The sequence below is a fragment of the Cervus elaphus genome, chromosome 14, assembly GCF_910594005.1.
Source record: "Cervus elaphus chromosome 14, mCerEla1.1, whole genome shotgun sequence".
In the NCBI taxonomy this organism is placed as follows: domain Eukaryota; kingdom Metazoa; phylum Chordata; class Mammalia; order Artiodactyla; family Cervidae; genus Cervus; species Cervus elaphus.
Genome location: NC_057828.1, coordinates 79,664,706 through 79,689,242, shown reverse-complemented (window position 1 = coordinate 79,689,242; position 24,537 = coordinate 79,664,706). Strand labels below are relative to the sequence as shown.

The window sequence follows — 24,537 nt, the reverse complement described above, 5'->3', positions numbered from 1 at the left end:
TTATTAGGTTAACAACACAATAATATGTGGCCTTGTTTAGATAAAATAGTCAGTGGGAAATACTGTACATTTAAAATAGAACTTGGACTTTTGGGATCAATGTATTTGTTTTTGAAATTTTTTTTTTTTTTTTTGCAATGTTAAGGACCCTCCAAATAACTATCTCCCAGATCTAGAAATTGTCTCAACCCGTGTTCCATATACACTGATGGAACCATGTCATAAACTGTTGGCACTTTTCCCCTCCAACTTGGTTTTTAACTGGGGAGAGTAAAGATGCTGCTCTATTTACTGCTTTGGGTACGGACTCTGATCAACTATCTTCCGTTGTCCTTTGAGCCATGGAGACAACATAGGTGACCTCTGAGTGATGAGCTATGGACTCCCGGCTTAGCTATGGGTACCCTTCACTTGGACATGTGTTAGAGGTGATTAATAAAAATAATAAAATAATCTTCTCTGTACTCACAGAAGTAATAACTAATATCTTTGGTATACAACTTACAACGCTTGGAAAGTAAACCAGATAAGACTCCACCCTTGTTAAATTTACTAGAAAACAGAGGAAGCTACAAGTCACATAATTTACAATAGACATTAAATAAACTACAGTAAGAACCATGAAGATTTACAGACATTTAATCAAGTGAATGATTTAAATTCATTAAGACCCCTCTCTGTCTCTGAACTATGTCCCACTAACTTGACATGCTACAATAAACACATAGATTTGGTTTCTTCAGTCTTGGCTATATTTTAGACAAAGGTGAAACCAAGGAACAATAAATTAGCATCATAATTGTCTACAGTTGAAACTATGATATACAATATAAATAAACTATTCAAAAGCCAGAAACATTTATGAAAAAATTAAGGGACTAGGAGATACTTTCATTTTTTTACAGTTTCTACAAGTGATTGTGCCGCCAATAATCTCAAAAAAAAAAAAAAAATTAAAATCTAAATGAGATCCCCGTTTCTGATTTTAGTGTCTCACGACATACAATAACTAAGTACTGTTAAAAATAATGACCGATCAGAAAAATAACAGTAAGGAAATTGCGACTTCAGCTCTTTTGTCATATCACAGTCCCCCGCTCCCCCCAGAGGACCTAAGGAATGTAAACACTCTATTTTATTTGACTTTAAAGTATTAATACTTTATTTTAAACAAGTGTTGATGCACATCTGCTACCTTTGAGAATTGTGAAGTAAGGCAAGACTTCTGTATCTCTGGCATCGCCTGTTGATAATACTGACAGAATGGTCGGGAGACTTCGTTTCACAGTTCTCTGTCCTCCAATAATTGTTCTATAGCAGACTTTGGTCTATATAGTGACTTAGAAAGGTCACCGTCACTCTCTTCCCTTCCCTATGGGGGACGATTTGAAGCACATTACTATCTTTCCAGGCTACGTAAAGATCACCGTTTCCTCTCTACGTTCAGGGGATGATCAATTGCAACATGTCAATCAATGTATCTGCTCACCCCCACCTTTATTTTGCATAGCTTAACATGCTTCCGTGTAGTTTTCCTGTTCAGAACAGTGACTATTTGACATTCCAGCAAAATGTTTCCTATTGTATTTTTTTAATGAACTACAAACCTTGATGGTTAAAAAGGCTGATGCATCCTAACGAGCCTTTCTGCTGGGACTTTTTATGAAATCCAGTAATGCTAAAGCTAAAGCTTTAAAAGTTTGTAGTCGCTGCCCTTAGTATTAATGAACGCTTGTAATAGGATCAGAAGAGGGACACTGCCTGCTTTATTTTCCCCCAAACATTATGAACACATGACAAAACAAACCAGAACGTAGTCAAAATGGCAAGCTCACGTATTAATGGACTGTTCTTATTAGCTGTTGGCAGGTCTAAGATACAGACAGCCAAGATTAGGCTTTTCGAGGTTTAGCGGAGCTTCTGGGGGGTGCGGCGGAGCACAGGTCCTCGGTACAGACTCTGGGATCAGAGGACAGAAGCTGCTGGGTCCTTGGAAGGAAGAGGAGAGGGTTGTTATTGGTGCAGCTGATGGATTCTTGAGGATGTTTCAGTTCAGCTTTACCATGGAGGAATTCTGTAAGCTCAAATTCCCTGCCACGTAAGCCTAACGAATAACACGGATCAGCTCTCAGAATTCTTCACATTGGAGATCAGTTTCAATATACAAGAAAGCTTCTGTCTGTTTCCAGCCTGACATGGTGCTGGGATCCGCCTGTGGGTTCAGTCCACTCCGTTCCAGCGTCTTTTGCACGGAACGCTTTGGGGATGTGACTACCTTTGATTCACAGTTTGCGATACAAATACCCTGATACATCATTTATTGGCTATTCAGTATCTGATTACTATGCCTTATCAAACTCAGTATCTTTAAACTAAGTGTTTAACTCATGTTGCTTGGAGCCACTCAGAGTATTTTTCTCCCTTTCTCCTGTTCTTCTCCTCCCCCACCCCACCCATCTCTGTGTTTCTGGGAAGCCGAGCTCCTGGCGGCGGTGACTAAGCTCGTTTTGCATGCAGCATCTCGATCAGCAGGTTGTTGTACGGCACGTCCCCGTTCAGGTGCTTGTAGTAGAGGTACTCCTCGGCCTGCATGCTGATGGCCCGGATCTCCGGAAGTCGGAGCAGCAGCTGCCCGAATTTCTCTGTCTGCTGCGGGTAGTTACACACGGTATAGTCCAGCAGGGCAGCGTTGACTTGTTCCTGGACGCCTTCGACCAGCTGGAAGTTCTCCAGGTTTTTGACATCTGGATTAAAAAAAAAAAAACCCACAATATTTCAATGGTGTTTTAATTTCTGTTTTTAGCAGCGTGTTCAATTAAGGGTTTTTCTCCTGACATAAAGCCCACTTGATGCACTGCTGGATGGTCGGTCAACCCCACTCTTGGAAGTACCTGAGAAAACAGTCACAAATGTGCTTTAGAAGAACGTCCTGTTGAAATCCTGCCTATACCTCCAATCAATTAGACACCAGTGGCTTTTGAGCAAGGTCAATTCTTTTCATATCTCACAAAAGAAAAGGTTTGAGGATTCCGAAAGTAGAAGGATCATAATATATTGCCAGTAAATGAGTCCCTTGAGGAGGACTGATCTTAACCCAGTATGTGACACAATGCATGGAACTCTGTATTAATTTTTCTGACCCAAGGTGAAATCTGTGTCCAGGCTATGATGTAGTTAATTCTAATAAAAAGTGACAGGGTTCTTGTTTCTGGGTGACATTTTCTAAATGATTCTGAAAGCCTCTGACTTGTCTAGCCTATGCTAATGAACCATCTGGTACACTCCAGTGACTGTCAGTGGAGTGTTGCTGCTGGGAACTCTCTGAAATATGTGTCTTGGTGACTAATGATCTTTATCAGATGAAAGGTCCGTCCTTTAGGCAGAGTTCAGGCCAGGATGGCTGGTGCCCTTTAACCTGAATGTGGTTTATAAAGTTGATACTTTGCCTTTTTTTTCCTTTCCCTTCTAGACAGGAGCCACTCACACAGAGGAGATGGATTCAGACAATCCACCCGGCCTGACTCCTGAAGATCCTCATCACGTGGAGTAAGAGGGAAACAGAGTCAAAAGGCAGACACAGACAATGAGCAAGGGAAAATGGCTCTGGTGGAATTTCTCTTCTGGAGTTTGTTTATGTGAACCGTACAACTTGTTTACCATGTGTAGACAGACGCCTCTGGGAGAAATCTAAAGACGCGTGTGTGTGTTTACATGCATCATCCGTGCTAAGAAAGCAAACAGATGCAGGCACCTCTCCCCCTGCTTTATTTTCTAATTGGACAAAAATAAATAAGAACAATTCCATAGAAAACCAAATAATACTATGGCTAAAAGGTTAAATGTACCAAACTCCGTCGCGTCACCAAGATAACTCGTGCCCCGTGTTTTTGCCACTGTACGTGTGACGCTTCGTCTGCACACACGTGCACGGCCATTGTGGTGTCTCTACGTGCTGTGACAAGAGGCTGCCTCACATGTGCTGTTGAAACGTGTCCAGGATGATTTCGGTGTTTACATTTTGAGCCATAACTTTGCAGGAAGCATGCTTCCCCAATTCCGTCCCCAAATCTCTGCCCCAAATCAAAAACAGTGGGGAATTAGTACTGAAAAAGCGTGGGCACTGGTAGGATCACATCTACTTCAAAGTGCAATGGGAGAGTCAAAAATATTCGATTCCTTATTAACGAGACGCACAAACAGACAAATGCGACCCGACCAGGCGCGTGCGCCTTCCAAGGTGTTGTCCACTGGACGCTGTACACAGGAGGCACGGCAGTTAATGATGCGTTTTCCGTCTATCTCATCTCAACTGCCTTAGAATTCAATTAAAATACTCATTAGTTATATTTGGTTCAAAATTATAAAATGTAAACAACTGGAAATCCCTTGAATATGCTGTACCAAGACAGATGACAGAAAAATCTACATTCATGTCAGCCTGGTTCTCTGCCACACTGTTCGAATTTCAGAGGCACACACCCTGGTTACAGACATTGGTCCTTCCTAAAGCATCATGGCAGAGAACCAGTAATTCAAAAATAGTTCATCTGAATTCTGACCAGCTTCTTAGTGCTGCTTCGCTTTACCCTTCCGCTCAACCTAAAGAAAACTTTTAAACCTAAAACCTAAGGAAGAATTTAGTTTTCTCTTTTATATACTACTAAGAAGTTGAAAGAAAAAAAGAGACAAGCAAATTCCAGTGTTATAGTGATTTTAACACAATGATAGGGGAAAAAAATCGAAATGACATATTATTTTATGCTACAATGACAGATATTGTCACAGCAAGAAAAGCTAACGAAAGTCACCGAGATTCATAGGGAGATGCAGGAATTTGTGCAGTATAAAATGCAAGATAAACGAACAACAGTCGTTTCAGAGAGTCGTTTCTGAAACCTTTTTATGATAAATATATTTTTTGAGAATAAGGTTCAACCTTCTGTGATAAATTATGCCACTCTCTTAATAAAAATAAATCAAAACACAATGAACTGCTAAGAAACAGAAAACGAAGGATGGATCATAAGTTCTGGTTAAACCACTTACTCGTGTTACAGATAACTGCTTAAAGTCTTCAGGTCAGCATTTGCTGGATAATTTCTATGGATACTGGTCCAAACTCCCCAAAGTTTAAAAACACATGCAATTGTCCTTCTGAAGGAAAATGCTGTTCAATGAGTTTATCATTAACTGTAAACAGAAGTTACGCTGCTAGTTGTCCCAAACGTACCTACTTACTGAACGTCTGCTTTGTTTCTATGTCTATACAGGCAGTTTTAATTCAGTGGCAACGATTCTGATGTTAAAGCTATAAAGTGAAAGAAAAAGAGAGAGAGAAAGAAAGGAAGGAAGGAAGGAAAGAAAAACATTTTGACTGAATTCCTCTCATCACTGACCAGGAAGTCCCCAAATCACAGCTCTGGCTGATCTGTTTCAGCTCTCACAGCATCTTGTCCTCTTTTATTAACCGTCCATTTCCCCATGGAAACGGCCAGCATCTTGGGATGAGAACTGTGTTATATATTTCAGTCAAGGCCTCCCCAAAGACTTCTCCAATTGTTTGCTTTACATTTAGGGGTATTTGTCCAAACATGGCTTAATTATGAAATGACCTATTACGTTAGCTGCTACGTATTTTTTTATGCTGCGTGTGTGAGCTCAGTCCTGCCTGACTCCTTGTGACCCCCATGGACTGCAGCCCGTAAGCCTCCTGTGTCCGTGGGGTTATCCCGGCAAGAATACTGGAGTGGGTTGACACTTCCTCCTCCAGAGGCTCTTCCTGGCCCAGGGACTGAACCTGAGTCTCCCGCTTCTCCTTCAAATGCAGGCGAATTCTTTACCCGAGCCGCCTGGGAAACCCTTGAGTTGCTGCGTGTCTTCTAAGTCGGTTTCCTTTCTTTTTCTAGTTTGACACCGGCTTTCAAAAATTGACTTATACAATAAATTTCTCCCTGAAGTAAAATATTTTAAATGTAATAGTGTATTCTACTCAAGAATCCTGTGGTAAGCCTTTCTATGATCTGAATAACCAAGTCTCAGTTCACGTGTTTTGACAACGGGGGTCAGTTTTGCTTCAGGGAGAAGATGACCATGCACTCCTCTGGGCGTGGAATATGATGGCCCCTTGTTCTTGAGTCTTGTATTTCCCGTCTGACAGGCAGAACTTGGTTTTTCCACATGGAGAATGTGAACTGATGCAGCCATTGTGGAAGACAGCATGGAGGTTTCTCAAAAAACTAGAAATGCAGCTTCCATAATGACCCAGAAATTCCACTCCTGGGTATGTATCTGAAGAAAATGAAAAAAATAACTGGAAAAGACACACACACCCCAAAGTTCATAGCAGCACTATTTACAGTAGCTAAGACGTGGAGGCAGCCCAGGGGGCCATCAAAGATGATAAAGAAGGTGTAATGGGTTCGAGCAAACTCTGGGAGACGGTGAAGGACAGGGAAGCCTGGTATGCTGTAGTCCATGGGGTTGCAAAGAGTCTGAGTGACTGAACAACAAATATATATAAATATGTAGGAGAAGGCAATGGCACCCCACTCCAGTACTCTTGCCTGGAAAATCCCATGGACAGAGGAGCCTGGTAGGCTGCAGTCCATGGGGTCGCTAAGAGTCGGACACGACTGAGCAACTTCACTTTCACTTTTCACTTTCATGCATTGGAGAAGGAAATGGCAACCCACTCCAGTGTTCTTGCCTGGAGACTCCCAGGGACGGGGGAGCCTGGTGGCCTGCCGCCTATGGGGTCACACAGAGTCAGACATGACTGAAGCGACTTAGCAGTAGCAACATGTATATATGTATAATAGAACACTTTGCCGACAATGGTCCATTTAGTCAAAGCTGTGGTTTTTCCAGTAGTCATGTATGGATGTGAGACTTGGACCATAAAGAAAGCTGAGTGCCAAAGAATTGATGCTTTTGAACTGTGGTGTTGGAGAAGACTCTTGAGAGTCCCTTGGACTGCAAGGAGATCTAACCAGTCCATCCTAAAGGAAATCAGTCCTGAATATTCACTGGAAGGACTGATGCTGAAGCTGAAACTCCAATACTTTGGCCACCTGATGCGAAGAGCTGACTCACTGGAAAACAGGCTGATGCTGGAAAGATTGAAGGCAGGAGGAGAAGGGGATGACAGAGGATGAGATGGTTGGATGGCATCACCGACTCGATGGACATGAGTTTGAGCAAGCTCTGGGAGTTGGTGATGGACAGGGAGGCCTGGAGTGCTGCAGTCCATGGGGTCGGACATGACTGTAGTCCATGAACTGAACTGAACTGAGTAACGGAACACTACCCAGCTATAAAAAAGAATGAGATTCTGCCATTTGCAACAACACAGATAGACTTGGAGGGCATTATTCTTAGTGAAGTAAGTCAGACAGAAAAAGACACATACTGTATGATATCACTTATCAGGGGAACCTAAAATACAACAAACTAGTGAATATAACAACAAGAACAAAAAGAAACAGACTTGCAGATACAAAGAACAACCTGGTGCTTACCAGTGGGAAGAGGGAAAAGGGGAGGGGCAAGATATATCCTCCAACACAGGGGGTACAGTCAGTATGTTACATTAATAGTAACTATGAGTGGAGCATAACCTTCAAAAATTGTGAATTCAAAAAGGAAAGCAAATAGACACGAAAAGTGCCAAAACAGCGCCACCACCTCTTGGAAGACTTGGAATTTTCTCTTTCACATAAGTCACTTGTGTGTACTTTTTAGGAAGAGACCAGGATTAATTGTGCTCATTGAATTTTCGGCTAATTCATGCCCTGTTCTAAAAAACTAAACATGAAATGCCCTTAAAATGCTAAGCATTTTCTCTGAGACGCTGTCTTAGAAATCAAGCCCCACTCTACAAGTAACGAATGGGTGCTGGCATGTCTCGGGGTCTTACCTCTAGCAGCGGTCCATAACACTGGAAGTTCGTGAATGAACTGATAGCTAATTATATGAGAAAGCAAAATTTGGACAAATTATTCCACGTTCTGGGGTCCTTGGAAATCTGCTTTCGGGATTTGCTCTTCAGTTCCCAGATGAAACAGCCTTGCCCCACACATGGGTTTGAGAAGGAGACCCAGCTGGGGGAGATCGACAGGAGACCGAAACCGCCCCCCGCCCAGCTCTTCTGGGGCGCGTCATGCCGGATCCCCGAGCCTTCTCTTTCTTTGAAACCGATGTAAGCTTCATCTTAATACAATTTAGAAACGCAAGTTAATGAACCCCATCATTACAAATTCTGAGTTGGAAACAGTACGTAAACAGACAGAGGCACCCCCAACACTTTCTCCAGCGCCTTTAAATTTTGATGACTGGCAAAAAAAAGCATTTTGAGCTTCTCCTCTAAGTATCAATCTCCTATCATCTATTCTACTTTACTCACTCAGGGACTAATTACCAACTTGTTATATGGAGCAGCCTGACGATCAGCTCACAGTGGGGGCCCAGAGTCTCTTCCACCCTTATTGGAAAGCAAACCCTTAGGTCTTCTTGAATACATTACAGCTGGCTTTTCGGTCACACGCAGCTTTCAGCCTCCTTCTGAAGCTGAAGACGCCGTTATCTGCCGCCCTGGCCCCGGCCACGTGGCGCGGCTCCCGTACCGCACGCTCTTTTTGGAGACTGGCCCTCTGCAGAGCAAGGGGGCTGGGGGCTGGGGGGCTCAAATGGCCGGAGAGTATAATCATCTTTGTTAACTTTCCGCACGTTGGGGGGACAAAAGAAATCTCATCCGGTCCTTTCAGAGATACAAAAGTGGGGGGAAGAGGTACCACTCTGCGCCCGGAGAATACTGCTTCCCCTTGAGGCTTTCGGAGGGGCCACCTCTAAACTGGCTCGAGACTTGTCCCGCGAAGAGAAAACAAACGAATTTTCTATTGGGAATTCATTAAAAAAAATTTTTAAAGGGCTAACCTTAAATAATTTGTAGAAATAATTTTGTAGGAACTTCTGGAGAGCAACATGCTAGCTCTTTTCCTGTGAACCAAGCTGTCTGAATAAAGAGTGAGGGTTGTCTGGGGTTGGAGACGGGCAGACAGGGCGCTCTTCAGTGCCGACGCCTGCAGTTGGTGGCTACACTCTGTTTCCAGAAAAAAGTAAACCCAAGATTTTAAATTAACTGCTAAGTCCTTTATATAAATCTGCGCATGTGTACACATGTGTATGATTATGAGCCACGGGCTATTGGTAGCGACCGGAACACACAACCCGGCGTCTTCACAGAACGAGAAAATCCAAGTCTTTGGCAGGAACTACGTGTAAAAACATGGGCATACAGGATATGTATTATTTTTGCACATAGAAATGAGCCCTTACAACTAGTTCAATTCAGTCACTCAGTCGTGTCCGACTCCACGACCCCATGGACTGCAGCACGCCAGGCCTCCCTGTCCATCACCAACTTCCAGAGTCCACCCAAACTGATGTCCATTGAGTGGGTGACGCCATCCAACCGTCTCATCCTCTGTCGTCCCCTTCTCCTCCCGCCTTCAATCTTTCCCAGCATCAGGGTCTTTTCCAATGAATCAGGTCTTTGCATCTGATGGCCGAAGTACTGGCGCTTCAGCATCAGTCCTTCAGTGAACATTCAGGGCTGCTGGCCTTTAGGAGGGACTGGCTGGCTCTCCTTGCAACCAGCTGGTGCTTTATAAACGACAAGGCATATGACCGCGCTTCACTCCTTCACACCTTATGTGCACACAGTCTAGGAATTCATTCGTTCACTCAGCCCTGTGTGAGACGATGAAGATACAGGAATAAAAGACAGACTCTGGGTCACGGGCTAGAGCCAAGCCGTGGGTGCCCCGAGCACACACAGGGCCTGGGGGCCAGACGAGTCCTCGGGGGAGGTGATGAGGCAAGGGAGCCGAGCGACACGGGGAAGTGGGAGGAGACAGCGGCCCGCACAAAGAGCCCCCGAGACAGGGACGGGTCCTCGGGGCAGCTCAGCTTCCGTGAAGGGCTGCGGGGGGGCGGGGGTGGGCACAGGGGCGGGAGGGGGTAAGAAGGGTGGACCATAAGGTTTGGGGTGGGGGGCGCTGGACAACGGAGTCTGCCTTTTGTTCTGGAAGCTACACAGAAGCATCGCAAGATGTGAGGAAGGCAGGCCACGGTCAGGCCACGTTTCTCTGAGTGGGAAACGGCAGGTGTGTGCGGGACCACAGGTGACAGACTCGGTGGCCACAGGGGTGGGGATGGACGCGAAGGTCATCCAGGCGGTGCATGCCACAGGGCTTGCCGGCCCCGGGTTGATCGACAGCGGGAGAGAGCAGAGGCCCTGGCTGGTGGTCTGGGTGTCTGTCAAGCGAGAGAGTGGAGGGCACCTCCACCCCCGTCCCCCGGCAGGAGGAGACGTGGAAGTGTAGGACGTGGTGAGTCCAGGTGCAGCCACGGTGGGTTCAGGGGCACGTGGGGCGTCCCCAGGGATGCAGGGCCAACGGCTGGAGACGGGGGTCCAGACTCAGTGGGGAGGCGGGACTGGCGTCCAGATGCGGGAGCCGTCGGTGGTCAGCTGAGGATGAAACCCCAGGAGTCAGGGGGAGCGTGTGGAGAGAGACGAGAAGCGCTGGGGCTGGGAGTCTGGAGACCACCGACTTGCCGAGGATTCTCTCTTGAGAAAGCGTTATGGGTTATGAGATTTAGACTCAGAAAGACTAAACAGCTTTTCCACGACCTCTAAGGACAGACCCGGAGAACAAGGGAATGGCTAACATTCAGCCAGCATTAGTCAACCTGAAAAGGATGTTTTCACAGACCTCTTAAGACTGTGAATGTGTCACACAACCGCAAGCTCCTGCCACCTAAGGGGGTTTCGGAATGGGACGTACCGGGTGGTCCAATAGCTCAGCTTCTAAAGCGTCTCAAGGTTTGTGAATGAACAGCTTTCAGAGAATTTGAATGAAGTAACGAACCCCTGACACTCATATTGATGCATGCTAAGTTGCTTCCGTCATCTCCAACTCTTTGTGACCCCGTGGACTGCAGCCCGCCAGGCTCCTCTGTCCATGGGACTCTCCAGGCAAGAATCGTGGAGTGGGTTGCCATTTCCTTCTCCAGGGGATCTTCCCGACCCAGGGATCCAACTAGCGTCTCTTATGTTTCCTGCACTGACACGTGGGCTCTTTAACACTAGCCCCATATTTATCTATTAGACACCTTAACCGTCTTAATGCCTCAGGTCATGGTTATAAATAGTCACAGTGACATGAGCAGAGGCCAGAGTCATAAGTACCCTCCTGGGGGCCTTTTCTGCGCCGCTCCCCACCCCCCGATCCCAGCCCTCGACACCGGGGCTGTCTCATGGGCAAAACAGTATCTCTGATGTTGCAGTTTTCCAGAATCAATGAAAGGGAGAGGATTCCTTGCACATTTATCCCACTCTCAATCACAAAGAATATTCAGGAAAACACGGCCACACCTTAAGTTTCACTTAGAGACTTTCCACTCTGTTTTCTTAATTTCCCCAAACATGTAGGACATTCCACAAAAAGCTACTAATGCGGTGCCTCCCGGGGCTGCCGAAAGCACAGGCTCGGGAAGCACTGCTGCCTAAAGAATGTCACCTGCGGGGACCCAGGCGTGCGTCAGTTTGCACTCATAGTTCGTCACCCCTACCAGGCAGCAGCTTCTCCCCAACGGAAAAGAGCGCCGCGCACCAACCAAACGTCATGCTTCTGGTCCTGATTCTGTCTCTAACTGTGAGATCATGAGCGCATCGCTCTCTGGGGCCCTGAGTTTCCTGGTCCCTGAAGGGCAAGGGCTGACTCGACCATCTCCCATCGCCCCAGCCCTAAGCGTCCACAACTGCGTGACTGTGACTCCAAGCTTTGGAAGAAAGGCGCTGGATTCAGTCAGCACGGAAGTAGTGACACGGGTTGCCCTGCGCCCACCCCGTCAGCTGCGTTTTCACTCCACTGTCCGCGCATGACTTTGATTCCCCGAGACGGTTTTGGGCTTGAATCGCAAATTATCTCAAACTCTCTTTAGTAGGCAGCAGAGAGTGGACACAACGTCTGTTAGCAACACGGTACCTGAATTCATGTACATCCACGTGGCACCCCCTTACCACACGGGAGGGGAGTTTCTGTGTGGACTTGACCACAGAGCTCAGACGGTGCAAAGCGGGCTGCGGGCTGCTGACCCAAGTCAGGCAGCCTGGCCCGGGAATCCAGAGTATAGACCGATTGAAAACAAATGGCTTCATTTAAACAGTCAAAGCAAACACCATTCCAGGACTTCTTGGTGGCGCGGTGGGTAAGACTCCACCAGCCCGTGCGGGGGATGCTGCCCGGTCCCTGGTAGCAGCTAAGCCTGTGCGTCACGATGACCGAACCCTCGAGCCCGCGGCCCGGCGCTCTGCAGGGAGAGAAGCCACACGAGAAGCCTGCCCGCTGCAACGAGGGAGCCGGTGCCGGCAGGGAAGACCCGGCGCAGCCACAGCAGAGCGCTGTCCCACCGAGCCCGAGCACATTCCCTTCCCAGGACGGCACCTACGTCCTCGCCCCGGTCTAACCCTGCGCTCACGCCTCTGCCGGGCTCCTCTCCGGACATGCTGGCCTCCTCGCTTGCTCCTGACTTAGGACCTCACACGTGCTGTCCCCGCAGTCTGAATGGTTCTTCTCGATCCTGTGGACTTTTCCCCCAGGACACCCCAGTTTCTGCTCACACGTCACCCCTTCGGGACGCCTCCGCTGACAACTCTTTCTAAAACAGCTCTGCCTCCCTATCGAATCACTCTGGCCCCTCCTTCTGCCTTTCTTTTCCTTAAAAATATTTACAATGTATGCAAGAGTTGTGTGTACACCCACATCCGTTCACAGCACCAAAAGGGGGCAGAGACCGAAGTGCCTGTTAATGGGTAAAGGCATAAAAAAGCAGGGTCTGTAGATTCAGTGAAGTGACCGCTTAGGAAGCAGGGGCATTCTGACACGGGGGCGACGTGGGGGACCCTGAGGACCCCGTGCCGGGAGCGAGGTCAGTCACAGAGGGACAGATGCGCAGGCCTCCACTCACGGAGTGCCCGGGGCAGTCAGACCCATGGAGAGAGCCGTGCAGCGGGGCTGCCAGGGCCTGGGGGACGGCGGGTGGGGGTGTCTAACGGGCAGAGTTCTGCAAAGCGGAAGGAGCTCGGGACACTGACCTGACAGCAATGTAAATACACTTAACATCCTCGAACTGTCCACTTAAAAATGGCAAGGGTGAGAAAGTTTATGCCCCGTAGAGAACAGACATGTGGTTGCCAAGGGCGAGGGACGGGTCGGGAGTTTGGGATTAGCAGACGATAAGCGAGGTCCTACTGCCTAGCACAGGGAGCTGGATTCAATGCACACGCGCTGCGATTAACCACACGGAAAGACTATGAGAAAACACGCATACAAGAACACATGTATGTCTGAGTCACTCTGCTGTACGCAGACTTTAACACAACATCGTTAACACAACTGCCATTCAATGAAAAACAAGAAATTTTACGTGCTGTGTATTTTACCACAATTAAACATTGAAAACCATACTGTCTGTGTGGGTGCTGGAACATGATAAAACACAGACCTGAGAACCACTGCTCTGCAGAACCAGACCATCCCCGACGCTCCCCAGGCCGCCCGCGTTCTGTGTTCCTTCCACGGACCAGATTCCCGCAGCTGAAGGGTGACTGCTACCCGTTCTGTGCTTCCTCTTCGCTCACATCCTTACTCTGCACCTTCTTATTGATGCCTGCTTGCCTGACTTCACAGTATACAGTTACTTGTCTAGTTCTTTATAAAGTGTTTATCTGATCTTTAAGCTTGCCAGTCGCCCTCACGAGGGCCGCTGTGAAGGCAGGGACACCCGGGCCGGGGGGCAGCTCATGGGACGCCCTCCCCCGCTGCGGAGGGATGACTGCAGAGTCCCCGTCTTGACTTAATGCTGCCTGGCGCTGAACCAAAGTATTTCCTTCTTCCTCTTTTGGCCTTTGACACGCTGTTCATGCTTCCACATCAAATTCACGGCACACCGTGTTTTTCCTTCGTGTAGAACTGTTTCATGATCAGAAGCAAAAAGCACCAACCCCACTATGGACTGTGCCTTCTAGGGACACAGACTCTGAACCGGGTGCTGGCTGTGTGCGCTGACGGTAGCGTCAGGCCCGCCGGCTTTCCTGGGCTCCTCTGCACCTTCTGTGTGTAGAACACTTATTTCCTCTGCCCGGGGTCCACCTTCACCACACACTCCAGGCCCAGGATGATGGCTCCAGGGCGTGACTTTCCTCTTTAGATCCAACCGCTTCTGGACATCCTGGCTTCCGGACCTCCTGGCTTCCGACTGGCAGGTGGGCATCGCAGACTCGGGCGGTAACATCGCCCTCCACTCCCTGGTACCCAAGCCTGCTCTCTGACTCTGGACTCCCCTGTTCTGATCATCAGCCGACGTCCCCAGGCCTCAGCCCAGACAGCCTGGCCTCCAGGGGGCCTCTCCAAGCCCATCTCTGTGGACTGTGGTCTGTCTGCCCGTCGCAGGGGGCATCAGGTGTCACACGGTCACCTGTGAGTCGTGGGGACAGGATGTCGACCTCGGTAACGGCCAGCCTTCCCCCGTCCTACCACCGGGCCTGGGCAAAGTGTGAAGGAGCCCCCTTCACACTCGGCGAATGGAAGAACACGTTCTCACGTTAATGCACACATCCCTCTTCGCCTTGCATGCGTCTGAAGGCCCTCTGAACACATCTGATCGGACCCTCCCAGACCCACAGCCCGTGTCCTGCCTCCCCGGGGAAGGCAAGGCGCCCAGGACAGACCTGAGGAGACTCGCCACTTGGAACCACGCTCCCAGAAGCAGGAACCACGTGCCAACTAACTCCCTAAGAAGGGCCTGCTAACCTCGCCTGCGCCCGAGCCCCGGCAGCTAGAGCCCTAGGCGGCTTCAGAGCTCCTCACGGCGTGAAGTCACGACCAACCTCAGATACCACAGCAGGACGCCTTTCTGTCATCCAGCTCTGGGAAAAGAGATGAAACTGACTTCAGTGACCTTCAGAAGGAAAAACATCTGGTTTGCCTGGTATCATGAAGCGGTATGTCATCGGAAGATGTTGAGAAAAGCCTGTCTGGGCACTGTAAGCCACGTCCGGACCACCGGTGACAGAGGGCATTCATGCTTTCCGTCTCTACACACATCCGCAGTGTGTTTTCCAGAAAGCTACGGGATAAAAATGAGGAAGGAAGGCTATACAACAGGGGTTTTAAGATCAAGAATTGAAGCAGGTCGTAAGTTTTATCAAGTTCTATAGGCCAGATGATACTGAAAACCACATAAAAATGCATGCGGAATGACAGGCAAAAAAAAAAAGAGAAAAATCTCTGACTGGGAACTAATGCAGTAGTTTGAACCAGGGGCAGAGGATAGAACAATTTTCTGGTCTCCTCCTAAATTTCAAATAAAACTATGTGTCAGACAGACTTAATCCTTGGGGCAAATGCATACAGTGCTTGATAAACAGGAACTACTTCTAGCTGGAGCGGCCCTGGCCAGCCCGCCTTGGCAGCCTCGCTCCTTACCTTGTTATAAAGACCATCTGCTCAGAATACAACACGTCCACATGCATGAAAACCTGTCCGCCTTCAAAGAAAAGCTCCTCCCCCCACGCTCGTCGTCACGTCCCAGAATAGCTTTCGACTCACGAGTTTGTATTTTTGATTTTTACTCAGGAATTTCTGTGGTTTTGGCCAAGTTTTCTTACTTGCTTTGAATAAGGTTATGGTCTTCAGTTTGTTCAGGTGGCAAGTCAAGCCTATGAATAAACCAGCGTTATCATATGAAAGAGAATTAAACAGGCAGATCCAAGTGGGGATATATTAAGCCAAATTTAAGCTCCAGTTGTTGAATTTAGCCCAGGCTCGATGTCTGGTTTGCCTGGGGATAAATTCAGCTTTCCAGCTAATCGAATGAAGAAAACCGCCTCAGGTATGATAAAATTTACAAGAGACCGCTGTCCAACCGTTCTTGTTAAAAATATTAGCTTAAAGGCATTCTTATCGTCTTTGGGATGAAGACCATATTTGCATTTAATGATTTGATTTCAAACTTTTATGAACTTGGATCCAATATTAGCTTAGCCAATTAAAATCTTATTTGGAGGGAGAGTGAGGGGCAAAAAGCCACACCTACTCAGCTCTGGTTAGTGTTTTAGAACCTTCCTATGAACTCTCAAAGAGGTTATTTCTAAGAGAAAAAAATAAAGGGGGAGGGTAACGTTTCAGAATATAAATGCACATTTAGTAAACAATGTTATATTCACAATACACAATTGACTTGAAGCTTTTCTGCATGCTAGAGCCTTGGTCCAGAAGACAAAAGATGTAATCTTCCAGATATTTCCACCATACAATCAATACTCCTTCATAATTCAACATTTGAAAGAAACGCTTTTTCTTTAAACTGCCCGTTAGTCCACAGGCCATAGGGTGGCTGCAGGGCCAGGGGCGGCTGCTCCCCATTCAGGGCCCGTTCCAGCCTGCCTTCCACCCTCCAGGCCCGGGGGGAGGCAGACGGGGCCAGGGGCGGCTGCTCCCCATCCAGGGCCCGTTCCAGCCTGCCTTCCATCCTCCAGGCCCGGGGGGAGGCAGACAGGGCCAGGGGTGCAGAGGGCCGAGGGTCCACGGGGAGAAGGAGCTGACTGCAAACTAAAGGGTGGGTGGAAATGTTGGAAAAAAGCATTCAAAATCCTCCCCCAGGTAAGCAGTTTATTCTGTATAACCTGCATCACGCAGCCCTCAGGGCCCCTGGCTGGCTGGGCAGGAAGCTCACGGACTCTCCCAGGGCGGGGTCCACGAGCAGCCTGGGGTCAGAAACACGAGGGTCTCCACTGCCCAGCTGCGGCCCACTCCCCGGGGTGACGGGGCGGCTGGGACGAGGCGGGAACGCATCGGACACCCCGGGACCAGCTCTCCTCTCACTCATTTCAACGGAAACCAAGATGTGACAGAACACACACGTCATCTGGAAGAACAAGCACTGGTTATTCCAAAAGGATGGAGCCCATGACAGTTAAACCAACGCAAGGCTGTGACAGGTAAGGAACTCTGCCTCCCACGCAGGAACAGGGCCGAGACCCTCCACTGCGATTTGCGTCTGGTTCCCGAATGAAGACTCAGCAAGCTGAACTCTGCACATTCAGAGGCTGTATTCGGGCTTTATTTTTGATAAGAAATTTAAAAGATGCCTTTCCATTTCATGGGGCTTCCCTTGTAGCTCAGTCGGAAAAGAATCTGCCTGCAGTGCAGGAGACCCAGGTTCGATCCCTGGGTCGGGAAGATCCCCTGGAGAAGGAAATGGCAACCCACTCCAGTATCCTTGCCTGGAGAATCTCACGGACAGAGGAGCCTGGTGGGCTGCAGTCCATGGGGTCGCAAAGAGTTGGGTACAACTGAGCGACTAACATTTAATTTCCTTTTCACAGTAAATATCTTAATTCATGAGAAATAAATTCTGTCTGAAACCAGCAGCAGAATCAGATATTCAAGGAATTAAAAGTACTATTGGGACTTCCCTGGTGGTTGGGCGGTTAAGAATCTGCCGTGCAATGCAGGGGCTGTAGGTTCGATACCCAGTCGGGGAACTAAGATCCCACAAGCCTTGAGGCAACGAAGCCTCCGAACTCTAGAGTCCTGGGCTCTGCAACTAGAGAAAGCCCAGCACCGCAAGGAAGACCCAGTGCAGACCCCCCCAAAACCTACTATTAATGTGTCATCTATTTTAAAATCCAATTTTAAAATGTTAAAGGCTTTCTGTAAGGTATTTTATGAAATGTCGGCTCATCATGTTTTACAGTTTCTGAGGATGAAGTATTTGTTTTGCTCTCTGATGTGTTAACCACAGCCTCTCCCTCTATTTTAGCTCCCCCAGCCCCCGCCCAGCACTTGGGGCACCCCAGCACCCCTCTTCTGAGACACCAGGGCGAATGTGAGCGCTGGAAGGAAAACTGGGGAGTTTTTAACGCTGCACCTGGTGCCTCCAATCCTCTTTTCACAACACCCCCACCTTCCCGTGTTGACTCTGTTATATTAGAGGGAGCATTGGGGCGAGGTCCCCAAACTGCATTTCTTTAATTGCATGTGAATTCGGCTTTCTGCTGAAGTTGAATTCTTTGGAATTAGTGAGGTTTCTTGGACTTCGCATGTTCTGTTTCCACCGGTACTAAAAGGTACTATCACAGTTAGTAGAACGCTTGCAACCCTCGGTCCACATGAGAACTGTTATTTATATACATCTGATAGAGACAGCCAAGGTTTCTCTTTAGTTTGTAGGATTCAAATAAAACTACCCTTCAAGAGCTAGATATACTTGCTACTTATCATTACATCATTTTCCTCAGCTTATTAAAATTCTGCTCAATAAGATCAGAGGTTGAATGAAGGGGAAAAAAAAATCATTCAGTTGACCGATACTTATCAGAATCATTTGATATAAAAAGAAAAGAGAGGTCTTTGGGGTGAGAACCAGGAAACGGGAAGGGATACTGATTACCTAACGAGATCACTGAAGACAAATACTTATCAGTTGTTTGGATATAAATTAATAGTTCACCCAACTGCTTAGGGATATGTATTTGTTAGTGAAAGACAGAAAATCCATCACCAGTTTGTTCTGTATTTGTTTAATGATGTGACCTTTTAAGGGACTTCCCTGGTAGTCCAGTGAAGAGTGCCTTCCAATGCAGGGGACTCGGGTTCCATCCTTGGTCAGGGAACTAAGATCCCATGTGCTGCGAGGCAGCTAGACCTGAGCACCACGACTCTGGGCCGGTGCTCTGCAACCAGAGACCCAGGGGAACAGAAAAAAGAAAGACAGGTTCATGTCAATGTATGACAAAACCCACTGCAATGTTGTGAAGTAATTACCCTCCAACTAATAAAAATAAATGAAAAAAAAAAAAACCAGACAGACAGGAAGAATGTTTAAGAGCCTGAAACATTGGCAAAGCAAGCTCTCCGCCCACTCCACCCCCTTCTCTAACTGTGACTGTGGATTCTGCTGAGACAGTGATGGCGCTGGTATTACAATACCCTACATTTGACCATATTTGTTCTGGAAAATGTCGTGCTCAACTCTAAGCCTGCAGAGCAAGGGAATGAGGAAGAGGTGGTCACCTCACCTTTCCCCACGGGGCATCGTGGATGTCAGAGCCGGCAGACGCTGGTGCCCCTTGAGGCTGCATTACAGCCAATGCTTGACTATTTAGGGGAATAACTGATCTCTGCATTTCCGCAGCTGGGAAAAAGGAAAGGAGGTGATTTAAATCTGTGAACGTCTCACTGGTCAAATGATCTTGAACGAGGAAACCAGGTCTCCGGTCCCTCACCTGTGCAATGAATTCCAAGGGTGATTCCACGAGGCCGGACGCCCCCTGTGAGGCGGTAAGGTACCTTCAGTCACTTCACCACAGTGATGACTTCGCTGCTGCAAAACATCTCCAGCGCAGAGAAGGCTCTTCCTGACCCAGGGTCACCCGGAGCGTCTCTGGTAAGAGTCAGGGTCAGCGGGGATGACGCTGCACTGCCCGACCTCCGCCCTGCACTCATCCGCAGGGCGAGGGAGCTGCTCCCGCGGCCCTTAGGAGCCGGGGTGAGAAACCGCCGTGTCTCACGGGCGCTTCCAGCCTTAGTGGGTGTCCAGTACATGACACAAAGCGCTGGGTACGCCTTCCTCTTGCCTGGCAGTGGCTCAGGGACCCGGGCCAAGGTCAAGGTCAAGGGCAGCTCCAGACCACTCTCCAAGATGCAGCTGGTAATAGTAACAAGTCTCATCTTGTGAAGCAGGATTGAAATAACTGTTTAAGATTTGATTTGTGGAAGGCTGCCAACTTTGTGTTGTCCTTCATTAACAGAAAACGCGGGGGAAATTTTTAAATTCCCACGCTGTGACATTAGATCACAAACAAGGGTGAACATGCTGTGGTTATTCTTCAGTTGTGAAGGAACACAGCTGGTAAAGAATATGCCTGCAATGCAGGAGACCCTGGTTTGATTCCTGGGTTGGGAAGATCCCCTGAAGGAGGGCATGGCAACCCACTCCAGTATTCTTGCCTGGAGAATCCCTATGGACAAAGGATCCTGGTGGGCTACGGTGTACGGGGTTGCAAAGAGTTGGACAGGACTGAGCAACTGGGCACTGAAGCACTGTGAAGAAACAAGGCAGCTTCTATTTCCTGAATTTTAAAGAAACACTTCTACAAAGCAGCAAGCACATCTCAGAAAAAAAAACAAAACAAAACACAAAACATTCTCCAGATGCCTGACAGTCATGGATAGAAATGTTTCTTTCAAAAAGGCATAAATCTTAGATTGTGTGAGGTGAGCAGAGCAACTGTTTACGTTCACTATTTCAAAGCAAACAAATCCCTCACCATCTAATCAAGACCAGTTCTTATTTCTCCGATTAAAACAGAAGTCCTGGCAGAAAGGAAGTCCACTGGATGTATGCAAACAAATATCCTGTAACAGACGTCTGAGCATTTTTAGCTTGTAACGGGGTGGAGTTTGTGTATGTATGATGAATGGCCTATTAACCAATGATGTCAGCAAGGAAATTTTCTTAAGAGTCTGTCCGTGTTCGCGGTCTCTCATTCAGGGCTTCAGACAGCCCAGCGGGTTGATGGTGTTCTTGTCGTCTCTATTATTTACTTGGTGCTGGTTGGCGGCGGAAATGGGAGCTGGATTAGTCTCCAGTCTGCCCTCCGGGCCTTGACTCAGGCTCGCCTTCCATTCCTGGGAGCCTCGGCCGTCGGTGGGTGTGGAGGTGAGGGATGAAGCTCCTTCCAGCCTCCTGAAGGGCATTGGATTTTGCTCCCAGAGTTGCAGCATCGATATTCCCGGAGCCCCGTCTACAAAGGGGATTCCCTGAGAGGCTGGCAAGTGCAGAATGGATGGGGCAGAGAAAGGAAACATCTTAAACATCCGAAAGAGCTTCCAGTCATTCAGGCAGACCAGGAAAAGTAGAGACGTAAGACCAGCTTCTACACAAACCAGCCATTAGCGGGGGAACAGGCAGCTTCCTGAGCACGTGTGCGTCACTGTCTCTGATAAGACCCTTCCTCACCGTTTGCTTGGGGTTCCCATGCCCTTTAAAGATCAGGTATCCACTTCCGAGTGGTGGGACCACCAAAGGAGAGGGCTCCCTCTCTCTTGAGCGTCGCCCACTGCTCTGGACGCTCACAGGGCCACGGCCACGGCGACCAACTGAACCAGTGCAAGGCCAGCCGGTCCCCTTCCTGTGGCTGGACCAGGGCTGGTGAAGACAGGGTGCGTGGCCTCTGCCGCAGTACACGCCTGTCCCCTCCTGAACATGTCGAGAGCGAGGACAGGCATCATCGCCGGGGAGTCCAGCTCAGGAAATGACGCCCCCTGTGAGGCTGGTCCTAGAACCTTCCCGCACAGGCACCTGTGACCACGCTCACACGCCTGGCTTCCAGACGCCGCGACACACCCCAGGGCTTCTTCGCCGAGCAGCCGGAAGGGCAGGGCCAGCGGGGACCCTGCGATGGGAAGACCTCGTGATGGGGTGAGAGTGGAAAGAACGCTTGTGAAAATGTAATATTTTCAAACGGTGAAGTTATTTTTCTTAACTAATCTGGATAAAGAAAGGACCAATTGAAGAATTCAACTGGATCACAGACTAATGTTTATGCCAGTGCAATTCTAGAATAATTATGAACTCCAACTATTTTTTTTCTCTTGATTAGGAAGAAAATTCAAATCGTATATGGTTAGGGAATGAAATAAGTATAACTGTTCCTTTGCTTTAGTGGGTATTTGGTTTTCTGCCGCTAACTGATCCCTCCTTTCTTCTCTTTCCTTCCTTCCTTTCTTCTTTCTCTCTTCCCCTTGTTTATCTTCTCATGCATCATCACCTCATTTTCACTGCACCCTCAATTCCTGCTTAAAGTGTGTTCTTTCACTGTAGCTACTTTTAAAACAGTCAACGCCACAGGCGATGTCTGACCCGCAGCCTCTCTGGTGGGGAAGCAGAGGACCTGATGGCAAACTTGCTGTCCTTCTGGATTTCCCCACTCACTTGAGCCCATGGGGCGGAGGAAGCTGAGCTGGGAAGCCCCCTCCTGGCACCTCACCCAGCTCCAGGGCTTCCTGCCAGGGTCTGTGCCCTCTGTCTGCGGCCGCCGGCAGCCGTGGGGGCCGCCCCAGCGTGTTGGGTATCAGGGTAAGTGTGTCGTGCAAGGACTGCTTTTTAACTGTGCAAGATAAAGGATGTGCAAAGAGTGCTTTCTGGCCGCCAGACGACAGAATTATTAAAAAACACGGGTGTGACATCGAGAGATGCATTAGCCGAGTTCACAGGGATTCTGTAATGATGCCCGCCCGGTTGAAAATGGTCCAAATGATACTCCATTTGACTCAGATCTCCAGTTATAGAAGGGACAAGCACCTCTAAAGCAGGTTTAAAAAAAATACTGCCTGTTAAGTAAAGGGGAGAACAAAGAATTAATGAGAGCAGGGATACAATTAGAGACTGGCATTGTAGGAATTACCCGTGCAGGCTTAATTGTTGGGGACGCTGCAAATAAAAATGGACATCACGGCCACCTGACCAGTCAGGCAGGGGACTGCCTGTCTCCGAGGACCTCGGGCAGAAGGACAGAGCCTGTCTGTCCTGCTGTCAGAATGTCAAAAGGGAATTTGAAACAGTCTCATGCAAAATCTAGTAGCATATAAACATGGAAGGAAAAAAACCCAGAAACTGGGAATACTATGAAAGAAAATAGAATATTTGAAATATTTGAAAATATTGAAATATTTGAAATATTGAATTTCAAATATTGAAATATTTGAAAAATCCATCATTGGAAAAAAAAAAATCCGTCATCCCTCCACCCCCATCTCCTTCCAAACAAGCCAGCCCCAAGAACTCAAACTACATGTTGACATTCATCTTCAAATGCAGCTTTGGGAAGGTGATCTCCTGCTCAGGGTTTTTCCTGGTTTGTTGTTTGTTTAAGCTTGGGTGGCATTTCCAAAAAATATTTTTGTAGTTCTTCAAGGCTCTTACACAAGTACAAAAATTATCCATGTGTGAATTTCTACTCTCTTGATAAAATATATTGTCTCTAAAGGTAATTTTTATAATGGGGGTTTGGAGTTGGCACACAGTTATTAATAGTCAACTATGAAAAACCTTTATACAGTAAGTCCCCTACATACTAACAAGTTCTGTTCTGAGAGCGTGTTCGTAAGTCTGATTTGTTCCAAGTCCAACAAAGTTAGCCTATGTGTCCAACTAACAGAACTGGCTACATATTGCTGCTTTTACGCTTGCTTCCGGACACGCTGGGCTTGAAATTAAGATATTGTACTACTGTACTCTATAAAAGCACCACCACTCGTAAAAAGGATGCACGCACAGGACAATGTGTGCCTCACGTGTGGACTAACCGATGTGACATGCGAACACACGTTTGCACCTTTCAAAGTTCGCATGTGGGGGACTTACTGTACAGATCATCACTGTCAGGAAGTACTGAAATATGAGAAAGCATTTCATTGTCCATGTATTTGAGATTGGGAACTTAACAGGACCTATGATTCCAGACAGTTTAGATTCGAGATGTGTTAGGATCTGCTCTGTAAATTGCCTCTTTATGTTGCCCAAATTGATGCCGAAATGCTGGAGAGGCCCGAGGTCTTGCCTGTCCGCCAACCATGATTGGTAGCCAAGATTCTCTCGTTGCTTTAAAATCCTATTTCTTTTTTTCGGTCCTCCAACCTGTGCTCTGAAAGCCTATTCAACTCACCCACGCATCCGTCCCTCCTCCGGAGCGGACTGGACTCTGGCGACATCGCTTTGCAGGGACATGGTGTGCAGAGGCCTCACTGCTGGGCTGGGCGGCGTGTGGCCTTTGTACCTTTCACCTCAGCAGCGGTCACGCCCGGCTCCGAGAGTCAGCCTGGGGCAGAGTCACCTGGAGGGTCCTTCCACGGCCCAGAGGACCTGACGGGCCAGTTGCAGAACAGAACCCACGGGAGGAGCATCTTTACGTCCAAGGAGAAGTGCCAGCGCCCTCCACGCTGTCTGCGTGGCTTGCCCAGGCTCTCTCCCCTTCGCCTTCAAATACAGCAGCGTTTCTAAAACCCCCTCCAGCGGGAGTGTAGAACCCCACCACCTTCCGTCCAGCCTGGCAGAAACCCTCACGTGCCCCTTTCGGGCTGGTGCTCCGGGTCTCACCAGGTGCGCTCCTGACACAGGGGCTCTCTGCTTGATGGAGACGGTAATGAAAGCTCGCTATTGATTTTCCTGTAGCTGCTTGTAACTATTATAGTTGATACATCAATAGGAAAGGAAAGCACAATGTTTCACGAGAGGCAGAAAATCAGAGACGGCGTGATGCTCTGACAGTAAATCACGCCGTAATCTTAGGAACTGATGGATGGTCCCTGCAAATGTGAAACCCACGGCTTTCCTGAAAAAGACTGTCCTACGGCCGCCCACTGTGTCCCGACAGACAGACTGCCCACGAAGCGGCTGCAGGATCAGACG

General features: G+C 48.1%; 1 protein-coding gene across 7 annotated transcripts in view; it reads right to left on the bottom strand.

The window, feature by feature from the left end:
• Positions 1-450: 450 nt before the first annotated feature.
• NR5A2 (nuclear receptor subfamily 5 group A member 2) overlaps positions 451-24,537 on the bottom strand; it is a 124,835-nt gene continuing 100,748 nt past the window's right edge. For all 7 annotated transcript variants that reach the window (XM_043923923.1, XM_043923918.1, XM_043923917.1 and 4 more), the window contains one exon: positions 451-2,744. In XM_043923923.1, the coding sequence (XP_043779858.1) occupies positions 2,497-2,744 (248 nt within the window). In that variant the 3' untranslated portion in view covers positions 451-2,496. The remainder of the gene's footprint in view (positions 2,745-24,537) is intronic.